General features: G+C 38.0%; 1 protein-coding gene across 3 annotated transcripts in view; it reads right to left on the bottom strand.

Annotated features, from left to right (window-relative positions):
* Positions 1–17,783, bottom strand: part of FAM210A (family with sequence similarity 210 member A) — a 20,027-nt gene continuing 2,244 nt past the window's right edge. For 2 of the 3 annotated variants that reach the window (XM_075416522.1, XM_075416525.1), the window contains exons 2-5: positions 8,056–8,174; positions 6,355–6,827; positions 4,058–4,169; positions 1–1,973 (exon numbers count right to left, since the gene is read on the bottom strand). In XM_075416522.1, the coding sequence (XP_075272637.1) occupies positions 1,707–1,973; positions 4,058–4,169; positions 6,355–6,803 (828 nt within the window). In that variant the 5' untranslated portion in view covers positions 6,804–6,827; positions 8,056–8,174 and the 3' untranslated portion in view covers positions 1–1,706. The remainder of the gene's footprint in view (positions 1,974–4,057; positions 4,170–6,354; positions 6,828–8,055; positions 8,175–17,783) is intronic. The other variant, XM_075416523.1, reaches the window with a different exon arrangement.

Here is a 17,783-nt window from a genome sequence, read left to right on the forward strand (position 1 = left end):
TAGAAAAAACAAAAAGCATCTATTAACTCTGATCTTACAGTAGTGCTCATCTCGGCAGCATAAGAGTTCACAGACTTATTTTTTTAATAACATTTATCAGAAACATGGCACTTTACATCTTCAGAGCACTGAATATACAATGATTATTCCTCACAACATCCCTGTGAGGTAGGCATTAAGATTGCAGTTACTATTTGACATCTGGACAGAGGCAGAAAGGTACATAATCAATCCTGCACAATGAAGTTAATGAAGTTCAACTCACTTAAACATGGAGAGGCCCTCAGTGACTTGACTGAAAACCTAAGAGTGGAGCAGAGCTGATATTTATCAGCGATATTCTTTTACTCTAGTCAATTACAACGCTTAGGGTCCAATTCTGTTGCCTACCTATATCCCCCCACAAAAACCACCTTTTGTTAAACAAGATACACATGCAGAGAGTTGCTACAAAGTGAGAGCTGTAACAGAAATATAAAAAAACCACTTCAATTTAGTCTACATTTGAATAAAACCATGAGACAAATTTGCCTGCCCAGTCAAATAGAACAGTTTCAACTTTAGTCCTTTATGACATCTCTGAGACAGCATTTCAGCCTTCATCTATGAAGTATTTGCTCGACCTAAGAAAATCTAGGGGAAAAAAGTTTGGTAGACTGTGATCACTGCCTCAGAAATTATGCTTATTTTAGTTAAGTTGTTTTACTGAAGCCTGAGGGATTCCTGAAAAAGAAGGGGAACTTTTGGGTTTAACTCTAACTTTGCATGTATTTGAAAAGTCCCTTAGTATACCAATTTCTCTAGTAAGCTTCTCTTCCAGATTTTTTTTTTTTTGTTCTGAAAATGAACTACCACAGTTTTGTAAACTTTAACATAATAAAAAAACCTAGTTTTAATATACATGTATTGATTAATTTCATTTAATATCTTTCTTTCCACTGTAAATCAACTTTAGGAAACAATGTATACTTGACAGTATGCCTACTGTGATTAACTCATCATCTTCTGGCTTTCAGTTGAGATTTCTGATAAGATACACTGTCCAAGAAAGATACATAGTCTCAACCTGTAAACTATCACAGCCCAGCTGAAGTCAGTGTAGCCATTGTAATTCATTCCGACTGAGTAGCTAATCCACGGACTCCTCCATGTGCAGTATCACTGGGGTAATGGTCTGTCTCCAAGTTGAGAGATGATCACAATTGAAGAAGCCTGGGTCCACATACTCTGAAAACCAAAATATGTTGCCTTTCCCAGCAGAGAAATCTTCATTCTCATTTAATCAAAGATTCAGTCTAATGGAATAATGGCTATGCGCTATGATGGAAGAGGAATAAAGCAGTGGCTTTTGAAAGAAGACATCTTCATTTGGGGGAGGGGGGGATTTAAAAAAAAAAAAAAAAAAAGAGGGAAGAGTAACTATTAACACTATTACCAATGGACACATGAACTTCTAATCCAAGATTCACTTTTTCTTCTGTAAATTGAAGTTTTGTCACCACCTCTCCCCCCGGGAACTTTAACCTTGGTGAATATACAGCTTTTTTAAATCCACAGAGCAACTGTGGTCTCCAGACAAGGGAAGAGAAGGAGAGGAAAAAAAAAAAAAAAGAAAAAAAAAAAAGTTGAGAAGTGCACTTCGTATATCCTGCCTCACAAAGGGTTAAGGTGCTAAGTTTGATATATTGAAAAATTAAGCATCTCTCCTAGTCCTTTATTTTTTTAAATGAAACTTTATCTTTGGTTTCTTGTATCTTCTCTGTAATTTTATCCTTTGTTTCCTCCATCTTCTCTGTAATTTTATCCTTTGTTTCCTCCATCTTCTCTGTAATTTTATCCTTTGTTTCCTCCATCCTATCTTGTAGATATTCCTTCACTGGTGGTGGTGTGGACATGTAGCCACTCTTACGTAGATATTTAACAGTGATGGATGTTCCTCCCAAAGTCACAGTGTATCTGGCAGGAGTTGCAATCTTAAAGAAACCAAAGAACACAACATATCAATAAAACAGAACAATGTTATCTAGCAAAAGGTATTTTTGATATTGAGATTTTATTTTGGCCAGTGTCAGATACTAAAAAGATCATCTATTTCTAAGGAAACATGCCAATTTACAGTGCATTGCCCAGCAATACATAGTTTTTACTTAAAGTACCTTTTTTGACAAAACCAGCACAGGCATTAGACTCCTATTTTAAAAACCAAAAACCCTCCCTGTGCAGCTTGTGGGACGATCATCAGGCACCTCAGAATGCAACTCAGAACAGACAGTATGTGGACACTGAGCCACGTAAGCCAAGAGGAAATACTGACAGCAAGATATGCTTTAAATTCTAAAATTCACAAAAGGATGACACCAAGCTGAGTGGTGCAGTTGACACGGCTGAGGGATGGGATGCCATCCAGAGGGACCTCGACAAGCTCAAGAAGTGGGCCCATGTGAACCTCATGGGGTTCAACAAGGCCAAGTGCAGGGTCCTGCACAGGGGCTGGGGCAACCCCCAGTATCAATACAGGATGGGGGATGAAGAGATTGAGGGCAGCCCTGCAGAGAAGAACTTGGAGCTGTTGGTTGCCAAGAAGCTCAGCATGACCCAGCAATGTGCACTCACAGCCCAGAAGGCCAACTGTATCCTGGGCTGCATCAAGAGAAGCGTGGTCAGCAGGTTCAGGGAGCTGATTCTGCCCCTCTGCTCTGGTGAGACCCCACATGGAGTCCCGCATCCAGCTCTGGAGCCCCCAGCACATGAAAGACATGGACCTGTTGGAGCAGCTCCAGAGGAGGGCCACAAAAATGATCCGAGGGCTGGAGCACCTCTCCTATGAGGGAAGGCTGAGAGAGTTGGGGCTGTTCAGCCTGGAGAAGAGAAGGCTCTGGGGAGACCTTATTGTGGCATTTCAGAACATAAAGGGGGCTATAGCAAAGCTGGGGGCAAGCATTTTAGCAGGGCCTGTAGTGACAGGACAAGGGGTAATGGTTTTAAACTAAAAGAGAGTAGATTTAGACTAGATGTAAGGAAGAAATATTTTACCATGAGGGTGGTGAAACACTGGAATGGGTTGCCCAGAGAGGCAGCAGATGCCCCATCCCTGGAAACATTCGAGGTCAAGGTGGACAGGGCTTTGAGCACCTGATCTAGTAGATGTCCCTGCTCATTGCAGGGGGGTGGGACCAGACAAGCTTTAAAGGTCCCCTCCAAACCAAACTAAAAAGATAAAGCCTGCACAATCTTTCCTTTGCAACCTAATCTAGTGCTTCCACATCTTGAAAGTTTCTTCCAGCACCGCCAGATCTCCCAGCTACAATGAAATCTTTATATTTAACCACATTTATTTATTGGTCTCTGTTAGGCACAGGAATAATTGGCAAGAGTAGTGCTTTCGCATTTTGTTTGGGAAAATGACCCCTTTAAATAACATGCACGAAGCACATCACATTAGAAACAAAACAGACGAGTGGCATTTGAAGCAAATACAGCACTTTGTTTTTGCATGGTCTGACATGTTTCAAGTTTCCCAAACACAGATTGTGCACGTATAAAGCAAAAAACAGAGACCCAAACCTGAATGTAAGTAATCGATTCAAATGGACAATGAAAGTACTTGACAATGATGGAGACCTAAGGTAGGAAGACAAACTAGTGAATCTGATAGAACAAAAATAACTGCACTTTTATCTGGAAATCATAGGTGTTTAGACTTTACCTCTTTATCCCTGTTAATTATGTCAGGAATACAGAGCAATAACTTAATTGTAATTAAACCTCTGAGGGCAGACAATAGTTCCGCAGCAAACAAAGAAGTTATTTGAGAAATATAGATCGACTTCTTAAAGGAACACAGAGTCCATATCAACTTGCACATGACTATTTTTACTACAGAAATGAAGGCTCTGTTCATTTCTCAAGTATGTGTAACTATCAGAGAGAGAAAACAGCATTAACTCTTTAAATTAACTAAATTTGATTTTTTTTTTTATTTGCTATAAACAAATAAACCCTGTTCAGTTCACCAGGCAAGATTCAGAAGTTATTTAGAAACTATAATTATACTTACTTTATACAATGCATACGCAGTTAGTGCATTTCCACTCTGGGAATTTTTCAAGATGTTTACTATGCTGTCTGGTAAGCCAATCAACTCTAGGAATGGAACAACATTCACTCCTCTATAAAAGAGAAAAAAATTGGCAACCTGAATTGGAATTTGAAACCTGAACAATGATTTACAGTACCATTTCCATTCTTTCACTCTATTACACAAACTTTGTAATTTGACAGCAAAGTATTTTCTCATCTAAGCAATATACTTACAGGATTTATATTTCTGTACATACAGATAAATTAATGTTCTTATCAGCATTCCACCAAGAGGTGACCCATTTATATTATCCCTTTTGCGCTGAGCCACTACTAACTTACCTGTGTCCCAGTGTACTATGTTTGGAGGTAGATACAATAGTGGTAAGATAGCTACTCAGGCTTCAGTTGTGCAGGTTCAGCTTCATGTTCTCTTTTGCCTAAAACTACTTTTTATTTTCCTTTTTAAAATTTCAGACTAATCTGCAGCATGCCCAGAAGCACAGAATCCAGACTTCAGTGTCCTCCATTCACTTTTAAATGCATCAAACAAATGCAATGTGGCAAAAGAAAAGGAAGCAACACGTTATGTGGACAAGACTTCAGGGGTTTTGTGCCCAGTTGTTCTACCTTGCCAATATAAGGTGGCAAGATGGGTGGAGGGAGCTCCTATCACCATTTCTTTCTATTTGAAAACCAGGAAAGCTAAGCTAACATCAACACCAAAGAAAAAAAAAAAAAGACAGTCCATGTTTACATTACAGTAGAAAGCTACATGCAGTTACAGAAGACCTGACTTTCCAATATTTAGTGATGTTGTATTATTAGTATCATTATCCTTTTCTACCTAACATTTCAAGCATTCTTCTGTGCATGGGATCATTTTAGCATCAAGAACAATTATGGGCAGTAACTTACTAACAGTTACTAGAACCTACAATCTGAAGGCCTATCCCCAGCGTAGCAAATGAAGACCTAGTAAGATCTTAAAGACAGCATTAACTGTTTTACTTCATAAACCACCACTGTTTAGTCTCATACCACAGTCATTCTGCAAGGCTTTTTTCCCCACTTCAAGATGTTGCTGCTCTTGTTCATGACAAATTGAAGCTTTGTTATAATTAGTTTCTAGTTAAATGTTTCAGTTGTTTTAATCCATAAAATACCTATTTTAGCAGCTAACAAGTGTTTCAAGAAAAGTAATCTCCACTCAATCTGAAATGTCTGGATGTAAGCATCAGCATGAATGCATCCAAAGCAAAATATTTTTATAGCTCAAGACCTTTATTCCTCTAACATGAGCTAAATTTAGAATGACATTTGGATCTATAGCTCCTAGAAAGGGCAATTATGCCAGCTGGTTAGAGTAACTAAAACAAACACTTGTGCGGTAAGGCATTCTGATGTCAAAGCCCCATCCTTGCTGCCACAAACTGTCATTGTTTCATGCTTTCTATTATTAAATACACAACACTAGCAATCCAGAGATAAACATTTACTCATATTTAGCAAACCATTCGCAGATGGATGAAACCCCTTTCATCTGAACTAGCAGCTCATAGCTGATATAGTAATTTTTTTCTAATAAATGCCATTTTCCAGAACAGTATCTGGCACACGCTATAGCTGAAACAAACTAAAATTAGAATACATAATTTATCTTTTTTTTTGCCACACAAATATTTAATTTCCAATTCAAATGTCTGGCCTACAGTAATAATTTTTTTTCGGTGGAAAGCAGGACAGACAGGAAACAGAAATATAGAAGGAGAAAATACACATGGCTTGTGAGGAGCTCAGAGTGATGTGAGCAATGTGAAAGTCCAATGAGGGTGGACTGGGGATGAAGGGGGGAAGAGGTGGTGAAATACCCTTCAAGTCCAATTGCAAAAAGAGAACAGGTCTATAAAGATCTCACCTAGCAACTTGTAATCAGGGTTCCAAATCCCTACCTTCACCTTGTGAGAGGTCACAATAACTTCAACGCTGTTTACATCCATGCATATTTTGTGAAGATGAGTATTCCTTGAAATGTTAGCAACATATCTGGTACAGAGCAATAACTGCATAATAATAGTACACACATGACACTCATGAATCCTATATATACTTTTGATATCAATCCTGTGCTTCAGTTAAAAATGTAGCCTCATTTCCCTATTATATATAGAGGCACTTTTAAACATGTAATAATAATTTATATGTCCTTTCACCTGTGAAACTCACTCTCAACTCAACAACAGTATTGGGCACTGCAACAAAATATCAACTTACTTCATGGCTGCATAGTAAAAGGATCCAAACCATACAGTGGAAGTCAGAAGATGCACTGGAATCATTACTTTACCATACTGTTTAAAAGTTTTCTTGAATCTCTGAACGAGACTAATTGATTTGTCTTGTAATGGATCAGGATCTGAAGAACCTGACTCTACAGGGCTCTGCTTGGGTGTATCAGTGGCCGAAGTCATAGGATTTCTCTCTTCTGGTACTTTGTGAGGAGGGTCTGCTGGCTGTGATGAAAAAGCACTTTTCTTTGCAGCAAAGCACATTGCACCTGCATGAAGACATCGTTTAGGAGGGTCCAGCGCCAAAATCACTTTGTATCCAATGTTAGACAACACTGATTGTCCTTTTAAGCGCTGAAAGATACTAATATAAGGAAAAACCAAACACGTCCCATGCGCCAGCTGAGATGCAGTATGTAATAGATTCCGCTGCATTTTGATGAAGTGTGGCTGAGGTTTCTATAGAGAGGAAACAAGAAAAGAGTAAACAAATTGTATTTCAATATTCTGATGTCTATTTACTCCAATGCCACTTGAAATTCTCAAATTGTAAATTGCTTTCTATTATTCTACTTTAAAATGTTTTCCTTATCTTGCTTTGCAGAAATTGTTACCTTTTAGAATTAAGTAAATAATTTAAGACCTCGCTTCTTTAGAGTTCTGAACTAAAATGGCCCCTTAACTTAATAAACACTGCTCCTCACAGCTAAAATGCTCATTCTACTCTCTGAAAACATTTTTAGATATTTAGTGCTATTTACTGCTCTTATCTGCATAATCTGGCATAGTTATTGAAAAGCTACCTTTGAACTTCACTTCTAGCAGCAACTGATAGTTTGAGCGATACTTTGAGCCTACATAAATGTAGTATGAACTCACTGAACTGCAATTCAAATTAATTTTTGTTGTCAATACAGTCTTAGTTTTGGTATGATTTTTCATGTTCTATACTATTTTGAACTAAAAGTTCATAGAGTAAAAAAATCAGTAATAATTATTAATCATCAACCAATCATCAATAACCTCAACAGTAACAAACCCAACCATAGTGCCCTGCCAGTATAAACCTGTTAGGAAGAGGTATGGTACTACTGAATGTCACGTGTTAACAGGAACAAGACTGAACTGCAATTTTAGAACTGTGGATAATGCAGTTAACTTTATGATTTTGAATACTTCACAGTTACTCCCAAAATTTCAAAAGAACCATTGAGAGATTCCCCACGAAAGACAGGAATTTTGTTTGACATGTATAGACATCAAGAAGTCATTCCCTGCTCCCTCCTCCAAAAAAAAATCCGTGCTTTGAACTAGTGATTTAAGTACTAACGCTCTCCTTTCCTTTATACAATGACTGCAAGTTACAGAACTCATTTTCCTTCCCTCCAAAAAAAAAGTGCCACTAATTCATTTTATGTAGTAAATGCCAGTTAAGTCAGTTATATTACAACTGTCAAATCTTCCTGATGCATTTACATTTTTAATTATCATAACAATTCTTGATCCAAACTAGATTAGAGTTTAATTGAGAATCCACTGTTGTCTCCATGTCTGCTTCCCCTTCACCTATAACCTTAGATATATTTCAATCAGGTGTTTTGACAGTGAATTTGTCTCGGCTGCTGAAAATGATCAATACTTCATAACACCAGCAAAAGTTATAAAAAACCGACGAAGCCATACATACCCTTTATTACTTTCCAGATATGCAACAAGTGTGATAAGGTTTGTATCTTCAAAGAGTTGCAAGTCTTCCACTAGATCCCCACCTTTCAAATATATGTCTTCAACATATTGACGAATCTACTAAAGTAGAAAATAAGATGCATTTAGAGAAATAGCCACAACAGCAAACTAGTATTATGGAGATTTTTGGTCAGCCTGAAACCTTGCTTACTGAAAAAGTTATTGATGTAAATACCCCTTTGGATACTGACACACTAATAGGAGTTTTTTTTCTGTGTAACTTAAAAGTTCCTCAGCTGTGAATTACTGTTTCTTCCAAGAGAGGAAAGTTTCATAACCAAATGCATGCGTTGGAACACTCCTGCCTATATGTTTTCTAGCCGTTTTTATGTTATTGTTGTGCTTGAATTAATTGCAATTACTAGAATTACAATGTTTGATGTGGGGAAAAGATTGGAGGAATGGTTTCAAACTCCTTGGGAACCTCTGCCTTGCATGTGAAGCACAGATACCCAGTCTTGTTGAACTCATACTAACAGGAAGTATTGCATCAACAGGAGAAAAGGCAACTCTTGCCTCTATGTAAGCAAGCAGTTGCTCGCTCCTGCTGAATTCTGAACTCAGTGGGAGCCAAGAAGTACTGCTGGTTATGGAGCAGTAAATCAGCCACAGGTACTGCCTCTAAATGAGTCAGTCTTCTGTAAGAATTCACCAGAAGCAGCAACTGCTTGTGGTATCTCTGGTTTCACAAGAAGCAGAGATTCTTGCTGATATCTTTGATCCAAATGCAACTGCTTCTCAAAACAAAGAGTAGCAAAAACACTCATCAAAACTCAAGTGTTAAGATGGCACTCTGTCACCTACCAACTACCTTACTGATCTATAGAAATCATAACAACAAACTGGTACATTGCTTGCCTATTGCCACTTACACTCCTTTCCTGAGGGATAACACTCTCCACAGAGGACTGTTCCCCCCCCCCCCCCAGTAATACACAACACTGAGCATCTGCTGTAAGCAGATTTTCATGATATCCAGCCAGCAGACTCAGCAAAGGATACCTATCCTTCTATGCGAATTTGGGAGCTTGAGTCACTCTTCTGCTGTTCATCTGTTTTCAGTGGATCATACCCTATTGAAAAATACCTGTTCCAAACAAGCTTCGAAAATTGCCACCACACAGCATGGGGAAACCATGCTCCACACTCTGATTTTGGTTCATTAATGTTATTAACAGGACTCTCCTTTCCAACAGCCTTGGAAGGAGATCATTCTTCTGTACAGAAGCAAGAAGAAACGGAAAAGTATTTCTGAATTTTCCCGTTCTACATAGTGTATATGTAGAAGCATTTCTCAGAACACCGTTTCTAGGTTTTGCTGTCCAGCATCTACTGACAGCACAAAAGTAACACTGTACCACACCTCTGATTCATTGCAGTGGCTGCAGACCACTGGGGTATGAAATGGCTTCCAGGGCATGAGAATTCTCCTTAACGTGAAGGAGCAATGGGTCACTGCTATGTGGTCACACTCATCAGTCTGCAGTTAACATAGCTATGATTAGTAGATGAGTTTCAAGGCCTCAGCTCACAGAGTTAGGTGCACTGCATTAGACTGAAAAATAGAATGTCACCAATGGCTTGAAAGCAGGGGAACTACTAGAGCCACTGACAAAACTTGCCACACCACATTTATTTTGTTCCCATATCCTCAGATAGACTTGGAACTTAGTAACTGAAGTGTTTTCTCCACGATGCAAGGACCTGGCTGGTCAAAGGTAAGGTTCACTTAACTGTCTAGGGTAGATCCTGAAAAGGTCCAGAACCTTGTAAGGACAGATGATAGTAGGGTTCTAGCTAACATTCTGTGAAACAGCCTACTTTTTGCTTCTCCATTTTAAAAAAAGCTTTTTGCTAGATGCTTGACATGTAAGCAAAGGCTTAGATATGATGGTGCTTAAATTTGAGAGAATAAAAAAAAATATTTTTTTTCAAAACAAGGTTTGAATTTTCCTAACAATCCTACTGTGTTTCACAGGCACATGCTTTATTTTACTTCTCTAAATGAACAAATGAGAGACTTTTGAGGTGACAGTAAGTTGAGGATTACGCTACTATTCAGCAGCACTACAAGACTAAACGAGGGAAGTAGTATAATGCTTACAGCAGGATGCAGGAAAGGCCAATGAATAACAGATTAATATAGCATACACTTCATACATTGATTTTAAAGAAACAAATATTGTTAAAGGGGTAATGGGTGCAGCAGCTCAACTGTAATATTTTAATTACTTGGCTTAACATTGCAAACAAATCTTAAGCAGGACGGACAACTCAAAGTGCACAATAAAAGTGGTCAAGGTCCAAAGAAATATATAACTGCAGTTGTTTCATCCCTCTGAAACATGAGATTAACCGAGAGAAATCTGTTCTTTAAGATTTGATTAGTGAAGGAAGTTCCTAGTACCCTGTACACTCAACAAAGTGTGTCAGCCTACGGACTTGAGGCACAATTTTATTCTCTAAGTATAATACTTTCCTTAAAGGAATTACTGTAGCTATACAAGTTATACAATTGCCCTGTAGCTTTAGGTTGTTAAAACCACTCAGATTCTAAGGAAGTCAGGACAGTAACCTAAATGTTATCCACAACTGCACCTAGTAATTTTTCATTTTAGTGTATTTCATTTTTCTTCATGCTGTCATATGATGCTGCAAAGGCACAGAAAAGGACCGAAGCTAGAAACTTCAGATATCAAGGTGGAAAAGCAGCTGGTCTGTGGCATGAGGGTGGTGAAGCACTGGAACAGGTTGCCCAGAGAAGCTGTGGCTGCCACCTCTCTGGAAGTGTTCAAGGCCAGGCTGGATGGAGCTCTGAGCAACCTGGTCTAGTGGAAGATGTCCCTGCTCACGGCAGGGGGGTTGGAACCAGATGATCTTTAAGGTCCCTTCCAACCCAAACCTATGGGTTCTATGATTCTATGAGAATTTTGCAGGGGGCGGGGGCAGAAGGTGTTTTAAAGCATCTTAGAATTCTACACTAGCTTTCCCTTAAAAATGGCACAAGGAAAAAAAAAAAGAACATGCCTAAGGACAAATATAGGTGTTCTGTGCTGCAAAAATCTCATGTGGTCAGTGGCTGAATAAATGCTACTAGGATAAACTATGAAACTATATACAAACACCTCTGGGATGAGGTCTCCTCTTCAGTGCTGTCATAATTTGGCTAACTATCTAGTAGTATCTCCAGCTGGCAGTAAACTGAGATCTTGGCTGTTCAGGACATACTCCTGGTTGGGATTCTTGGACATCTATTTAGTTCCTGAAGGCACGTCTGCCTCATGGCAAGCGATTAACAAGCTCTCTGACACAAACGGAGTGCTCTAGTGGCCTCTTGAGGAAAAATATAGATCAGCTTTTCCTTACAGCACCAGAGGTTTTGTTTAGCAAACATTTGTACTTCTGTTACAACTTAGGTCAGCTTTAGCATAAACCTGATGTACTGCAGGAGTACCCCACCTCTTGCATTTGCTTTGCTAAACCTTTGCCTTCCAGTGATTAATGGCAAGCAGAGATTAGACTTGCTTTTGTTCCCGAGGACAACAAAAGTTCAAGATCTTTTAATGTCAGAGTTGGTCTACGTGACTACCACAAATTCATGGTTTTGAATGTGTGCTAACATTTTATGTAAAAAAGAAACAGGGGATCACTGGAAAACACAGACGTAACAAGCCAGGCAATATAGGTACAGCAAAGGCTGCTGTGGATATCTGCTGTTGGAAAAAGAAATCATGCCAGAGATGCTGCCAGATGAAACCTACATCAGAATAATTTAGATGAATGCAGCTATCCTGTTACAATTAACATTTTCTGAGCTACAGGGAAATTAAAATATGAGAACAGGGGTGGATGCAAGATGGTAAAAACTTTAGAGTAAGTTCTTTTGTAAATGAGGTCAGAAACTATCTCATGGCATTGAGGGTATACTATATATAGACTACACTGGCTTATTTTCTTCAGTTCTACCAGATACACACTGGACACAATATGTAAATATGGAAGAATTTAAGGCATTTTTACTTGTTCTGTTACCGTTTTAAAAAAAGAACATTAATTATACCACAGGAGAGTTACCAATGAAAATCCATGAGCTTTTCCACTCCCAAGGCACCTTCCTATGAAACCAGAGAATTAATTTACATTCTTGTCATTTTTAGTGTAAAATCTGCAAACTTTGAGGGTTGTGTGTTGTATATACAGAAGAATTGTGAAAGGACACAAACCAAATTTTCAGAAATCCTTTCCAGCTCACCTTTCAGATTGCATAAACAGCAAATGTACAGAGATCTCATCCAAACACCTCAGTTTAATAAAAACCTCGCTGCATTTCTTACATTTTTACTAAATACAATTAAAAAAATAAAAAATTGTTTTCAGATTTAAATTATTCTTTTCAAGAACTTATTGACAGTATATTTTAAAAACCAATCTTGCCTAGCCAATAAACCAAAATAAGAAAACCACAACTGAACAGAAAACATATATGGGTTGCCTAAAAAGCTGGTAACACATTTTAAAGTCATTGTAACAGTAGTGCAATACATGCAAAGCATCACTGTTTTTCTTAAACTCAATATAAAATGTAACTATGAACCTCTTCGTAACTGCAATGGTTCAGCATATCATGCAGTCACTATCCGTGGACAGGAAAATTGCAGCATAAAGGAACTTTTTATTCTTTGTATTAGTACTTTAAGAGTGTATGAATTGGCATTTAGAATTTGCATTTTGACCTTTACTACTTTTGCAGTGTCCCTGATACAATCTGTTATTCATTGTAAACTTAAAAAACTCGGTTACAATGTGAAATTTGGGCATCACTAGGCTATCTAATCCTGTCTACCATTCAAAGCTGTCTAAAAAAAAAAATATAACACCCCATTTTAGGTTAAAGGGAGTAACGCAAAGTAAGTTGTGGTGAAATTTATTAAGATCTTCATAAAAACCCATCATGTTAAAATAAATGAAAGAGTAAACTCTTGTAGACAGATTACCCTAAACATTAGTCCCATCCCACCTCCATCATGCCTAATCTTTATTATATCTTCACTTAGTAAATACTATGCTGTAATTTTTAAATCGATCATATTACTACAGTTCAATACTGATAGAAGAGGAGACAAGTCAACAACTTTTTTAACCCTATTTTATCTACTCTTGCTAAAACAAACTTAGCGAAGTCAAGAAAGTAGAATTAACCCTCATAGGGTCCTTACAAACAGAGCAATCTTCACTGCTACAACCTTCTGATACATAAGTATTAGAAAGCACAACAAAAAGTAGCTTTAGGAAGAATAAAAGTTATTGTAGACATTTATAAAGTCTGAACATTGGCTTCAGAAGGCAAATAAAGCAGGAGAACCTAATGCAGTGCCTGTGTGTTGAGTTATAGATCTGGAATGCTAAACAGGAGGCTTAACAGCCGATCTGCATCCAGTCAATATGACAGTGGTATCCCCATTTTCCTCTGTTTGGAAGGCCTTAAATCTTAAGCTTGCACACAGCATTATACAGAAGCGTGAATGTTCTCTCTCTAATTCTTCTAAAAGAAAGTATCACAGTCACTTGTAGTGCTTTCTGCTCTTAGGAACTATGTTTTTAATAATTGGTGGTATTCCATCTCTTAACTCCGTTTTCCTACTTCGCAGTGGTCAAGAGCTACGCTGGGTTCCTTCGTTCAGAAGTTTCACTCTGCCCTCTACCGAATTTTAACATAATTACACCTTTTATACTAATACTACAAAAGGTTTCTGCTCTCCACTGTTCCTTTCAACAAGTCTAAGTTTGTTTGATCGTGTTCTATGTTTGTTCCAGAGCCCCCCCCCAATAACAGGCATATGGCAGGGGGAGGAGAAAAAACTTGCCTTTTAAAGTGCTATCTGATTTCGGGTTTTTTTGTTCATTTGTCACCCTATACACACATATGCAATAAGTAGGTTAAAAAGTTACACTTCTAGAGGTTAACTAAGCTGAAAAATAGGTATGTACATTTAGGTCAAAAAGGTTAAAAAAGCCCTTTGGTAGTTCAAGGCAGGGATCATACTCATCTGTTTATTATTTTGCCCTTGTGCACATTACCTTCCACTTTAAGCTAATGATCAAAATAAGATCTAACTCTGTCTCCTTTCTGTTCTACTCTCATGTAATAACTTTCCCAAGCAACACCTAATAGCCTCTTTCATCCTTGTATCACCCAATGTATTATTAGTTCATTCCCCTCTAAACACTTGTTTTTCTGTCAGAGGGCCATGACCACGGAGATGTGGGACGTGTGGTGGTACATTTGCAAAGCACTGGGAAGTTTCTACTAAATAACTAAAAGCGTCTGCAAAAGGTAACTCACATAATCAAGCCTCATGTCAGCAGTTTCCTGCATATGGCTTTGAACTACCTCTGAAAAAACCCCACAACTGAACTGGTGAGGGGTTAGACACTAAAACACAAACAAATCAATACACAGATCAGTTTTCTACACTTCACTGAAACAGTTTGAGGATCTCTTAGCATCTTCCCTCTCAATACTCATTGAACTTTTAACTGGCACATTCCTTACCTCTTTCAACTTTCACTGAGCACCTCAAGAGTTCCAACTCTACATTTTAACGCATGCTGGAAAGCACTAGAAACCTGACTATTAGTTCTATGTTCAAGGTTCAGACATTTCTTCTATGAAATTCTGCTACTTCTCTTTAGAGTTCAGAACTGCTGTGCACATCTCTTTTCACTAACAGAGCCATCAACAGCAGCCAGAATGCTGCAAACAAAACTGAACACCAGCTTACTCAAGATTTCCTGCTATTCATAATTTGGATACCAGTAGCCAAGCTAATTATTTAATTCATAATCTTTCTGGTCACTCAGGATTTCGCTGACATATAAAATTTAGATCACAATATTTAATTTAAACAGCTCTTGGAATTATAATAAAATATTTATTCCTGAAAGGTTTAAGAAACAACTGGAGACACACTGCAGACACTGTACCTTTCACTAAAACAAATGGTGCTAACCCAAATAAAGTTCAGCCTTTTTGACCAGACCGTAGAATAAGAGCTTAGGTATTCAAATACTTTCTCTTGACTAGTTATAAAAGGTATTAGCAACAGGCTTAAACTTAGATGTTAACATCAACTTTGTACAGCCTGCTGTCTCCTCATGCATTGTGACTACTAAAACTTTCTTTTCTAGCCTTGATAAATGCCATTTTTGCCACCTTGGATCTTCGCAGGTCCTTCTTGTCTCACTGTTCTGTGTCTCTTCCCTCCATAACCCAACCGTAATCAACAGTATTGGCTGTAATAATATTTTAAATGCAAATTATATTATGTAACAATTTTACAAAAAAATTAAAGCAACAACCCCTATCAAGTAACAAGTCTTTTATCCATCAAATCCACCCAGAGCGCTTCTAAGACTTTCAAAAAACATGTTCAAGTAAAAACTCTGAAGCCTTACAATTAGAAACAAAGTAGCAATAAATGTAAACCAGCCCCAAACAGGGAAAAAAACCACAAACCCAAAATGCAGCTTCAATAAGAACATAATTCACAGTGAAAGCATTAGGTTCAAGATTTTTTCTTTTATTCTCTCACTACATTTAATTCACATTTTCAAACACTGAGAAGCTGTCATTCTTCCCAGCAAAAAATACAGAACATTCATCTTTCAGCAGAATTACTGTTGGCAGACATTCACTTCCAGTATAAATCTTTTCTAAATATTCAAAGTAAGTGTTGAATTCTCTGTTGTGAATTCAAACTTCTCCATATGGGGAAATATGTGTAGTATCAATCAGAATATCTTGAAAAATTATGTGTGAAGAGGCTGATCATAACATTTACAGAACACACACATGCTCAAAACCATACTCTTCATCTAATTTTTAGTAAATGCTATTCCCTACATCTCTACAAATGAATACGAACTGTTCTTACAAAAGAAGTATTATTTTTCTTAAGGTCTTGATACCTGAGTGGATAAACTTTCTTGCCCACCATTCAATTTAATGCCTTACACAGTGTCTTTTGTATAGAGGACATGACTGCTAATGTTGCCAGCCATGCAAACAACAAAATGACACCATCTACCCGTGTCAGAAAGAGCACCAGACTCACACAGCCTGTGTCTTCACACCAGAAGGAACTCTGATGGGACTTCAGTAATAGGACCGTAATAACACTCCTGCTCACAGTCCGAAGCAGAGGATTTACTACATTGCTGTATTCAGACTGAGAAAGAAATCCTGTGTCTGCAACATTGCAACCTTTGAAAGCACACTGCATTCATTCTATTAGATGTGATCAACAATGTCCAAGGCTTGTGTTTCAGCACAGAAACATCCCTCCATCAGAAAGTACTATACTATGGCGTGAGACAGCAGGAAGCAACAGGTACCACTAATTTTAACATCAGCAAAATCAGCTTTTAAATCCACAAAATGTTAAGAACAAAGTAACTGACTGGCACACGTTGGGGCTAAACACTACCAATTACAGCTAAAAGATAAGTGCCCTCACATTCTACTCAAGTCTTAGACCAGCCGCTTCTTTTGGAAGAGACTTATACAACTGCTGTAAAGCCACTCATGTATTTTTATAACAAAATCTATCCAACTGAAAAAAAAATGTTGCTGTGTTTTATAGTTTGTTCATGAGCACGTGACTGTATTCCCTTCCCTCATCCCACTCTCCAAGGACAGACTACACAAGTTCTAGAGGGCTGCAGGGGATCATCTGCTACAACGTTCTACAAAGCCACAATCACAGCCACGCAACTTTTTGTTTTGTTATATTTAAGAACTGTTACACATGGTCAAGGCCAGTTTTTGGACAAGATCAAACAGTAGATCCATGGAATTAAACTTTACAGTCCAGCTAAGTAGCAATTTCATTTTCTGATGTGCACAAACAGAGCAAGACCTAATTTTACCATTCAGATATCTTTATTTAGAAGTGTTATGTCTGGAAACACAACAAAAAAATTTTCATTTTTTGTTGAATTATACAATGGGTAGCTGGTTTGAAGAGGATGTGGGGCGAACTGAGTGACAGAAGGCACTAGGGCAGAAAGGACTGTAGCTGTTTAGCAGAAACACAAGCTTCATGAGAACACAGACCATTACCATTTGCACTGCAGAAGTCTAGACACCAACCAGAGTAAAGCTCTACTGTATAATCCCAGTGCCTTAAAGGAGAAATCACTTCTGTCCTTAACTGCTTACTTACTAAGACAGACAGAAGGTGGGAGGACTGACATAACTAGCCACACCAATCTGGCCTACTAACACCTGGTTAAACTATAACTTTCCTGGCAGTTTGAAGTGACACATTCTTGACTTACTACGAACAAAGTATGTTGGACTTCACACATCTGTACCGGCACCTTCAAGACCAACTGAATTTAGGAAGGTATCATCACAACAGATCATAAGGATTTTTAAACTGAATAATCACTTTCTACTCTTACTGTAATTTTATTATAATGACAGGGACATGAAGAGTAATCCACGGTTTTTAGAGGTATCACGAGCCAAGCCTTAAAAACTAAGAAAAAGTCCTGTAACTTGAGCAGCATTCCTTTTTTGTTGTTGTTGCCATACTGCACAATCCATTTGTCTCAAGTCAAACAATCTACTAGAGTTACAGTTATTAAGAATCCCTGACCCTGAAG

This window comes from Opisthocomus hoazin, chromosome 3, assembly GCF_030867145.1.
Source record: "Opisthocomus hoazin isolate bOpiHoa1 chromosome 3, bOpiHoa1.hap1, whole genome shotgun sequence".
Taxonomy (NCBI): Eukaryota; Metazoa; Chordata; class Aves; order Opisthocomiformes; family Opisthocomidae; genus Opisthocomus; species Opisthocomus hoazin.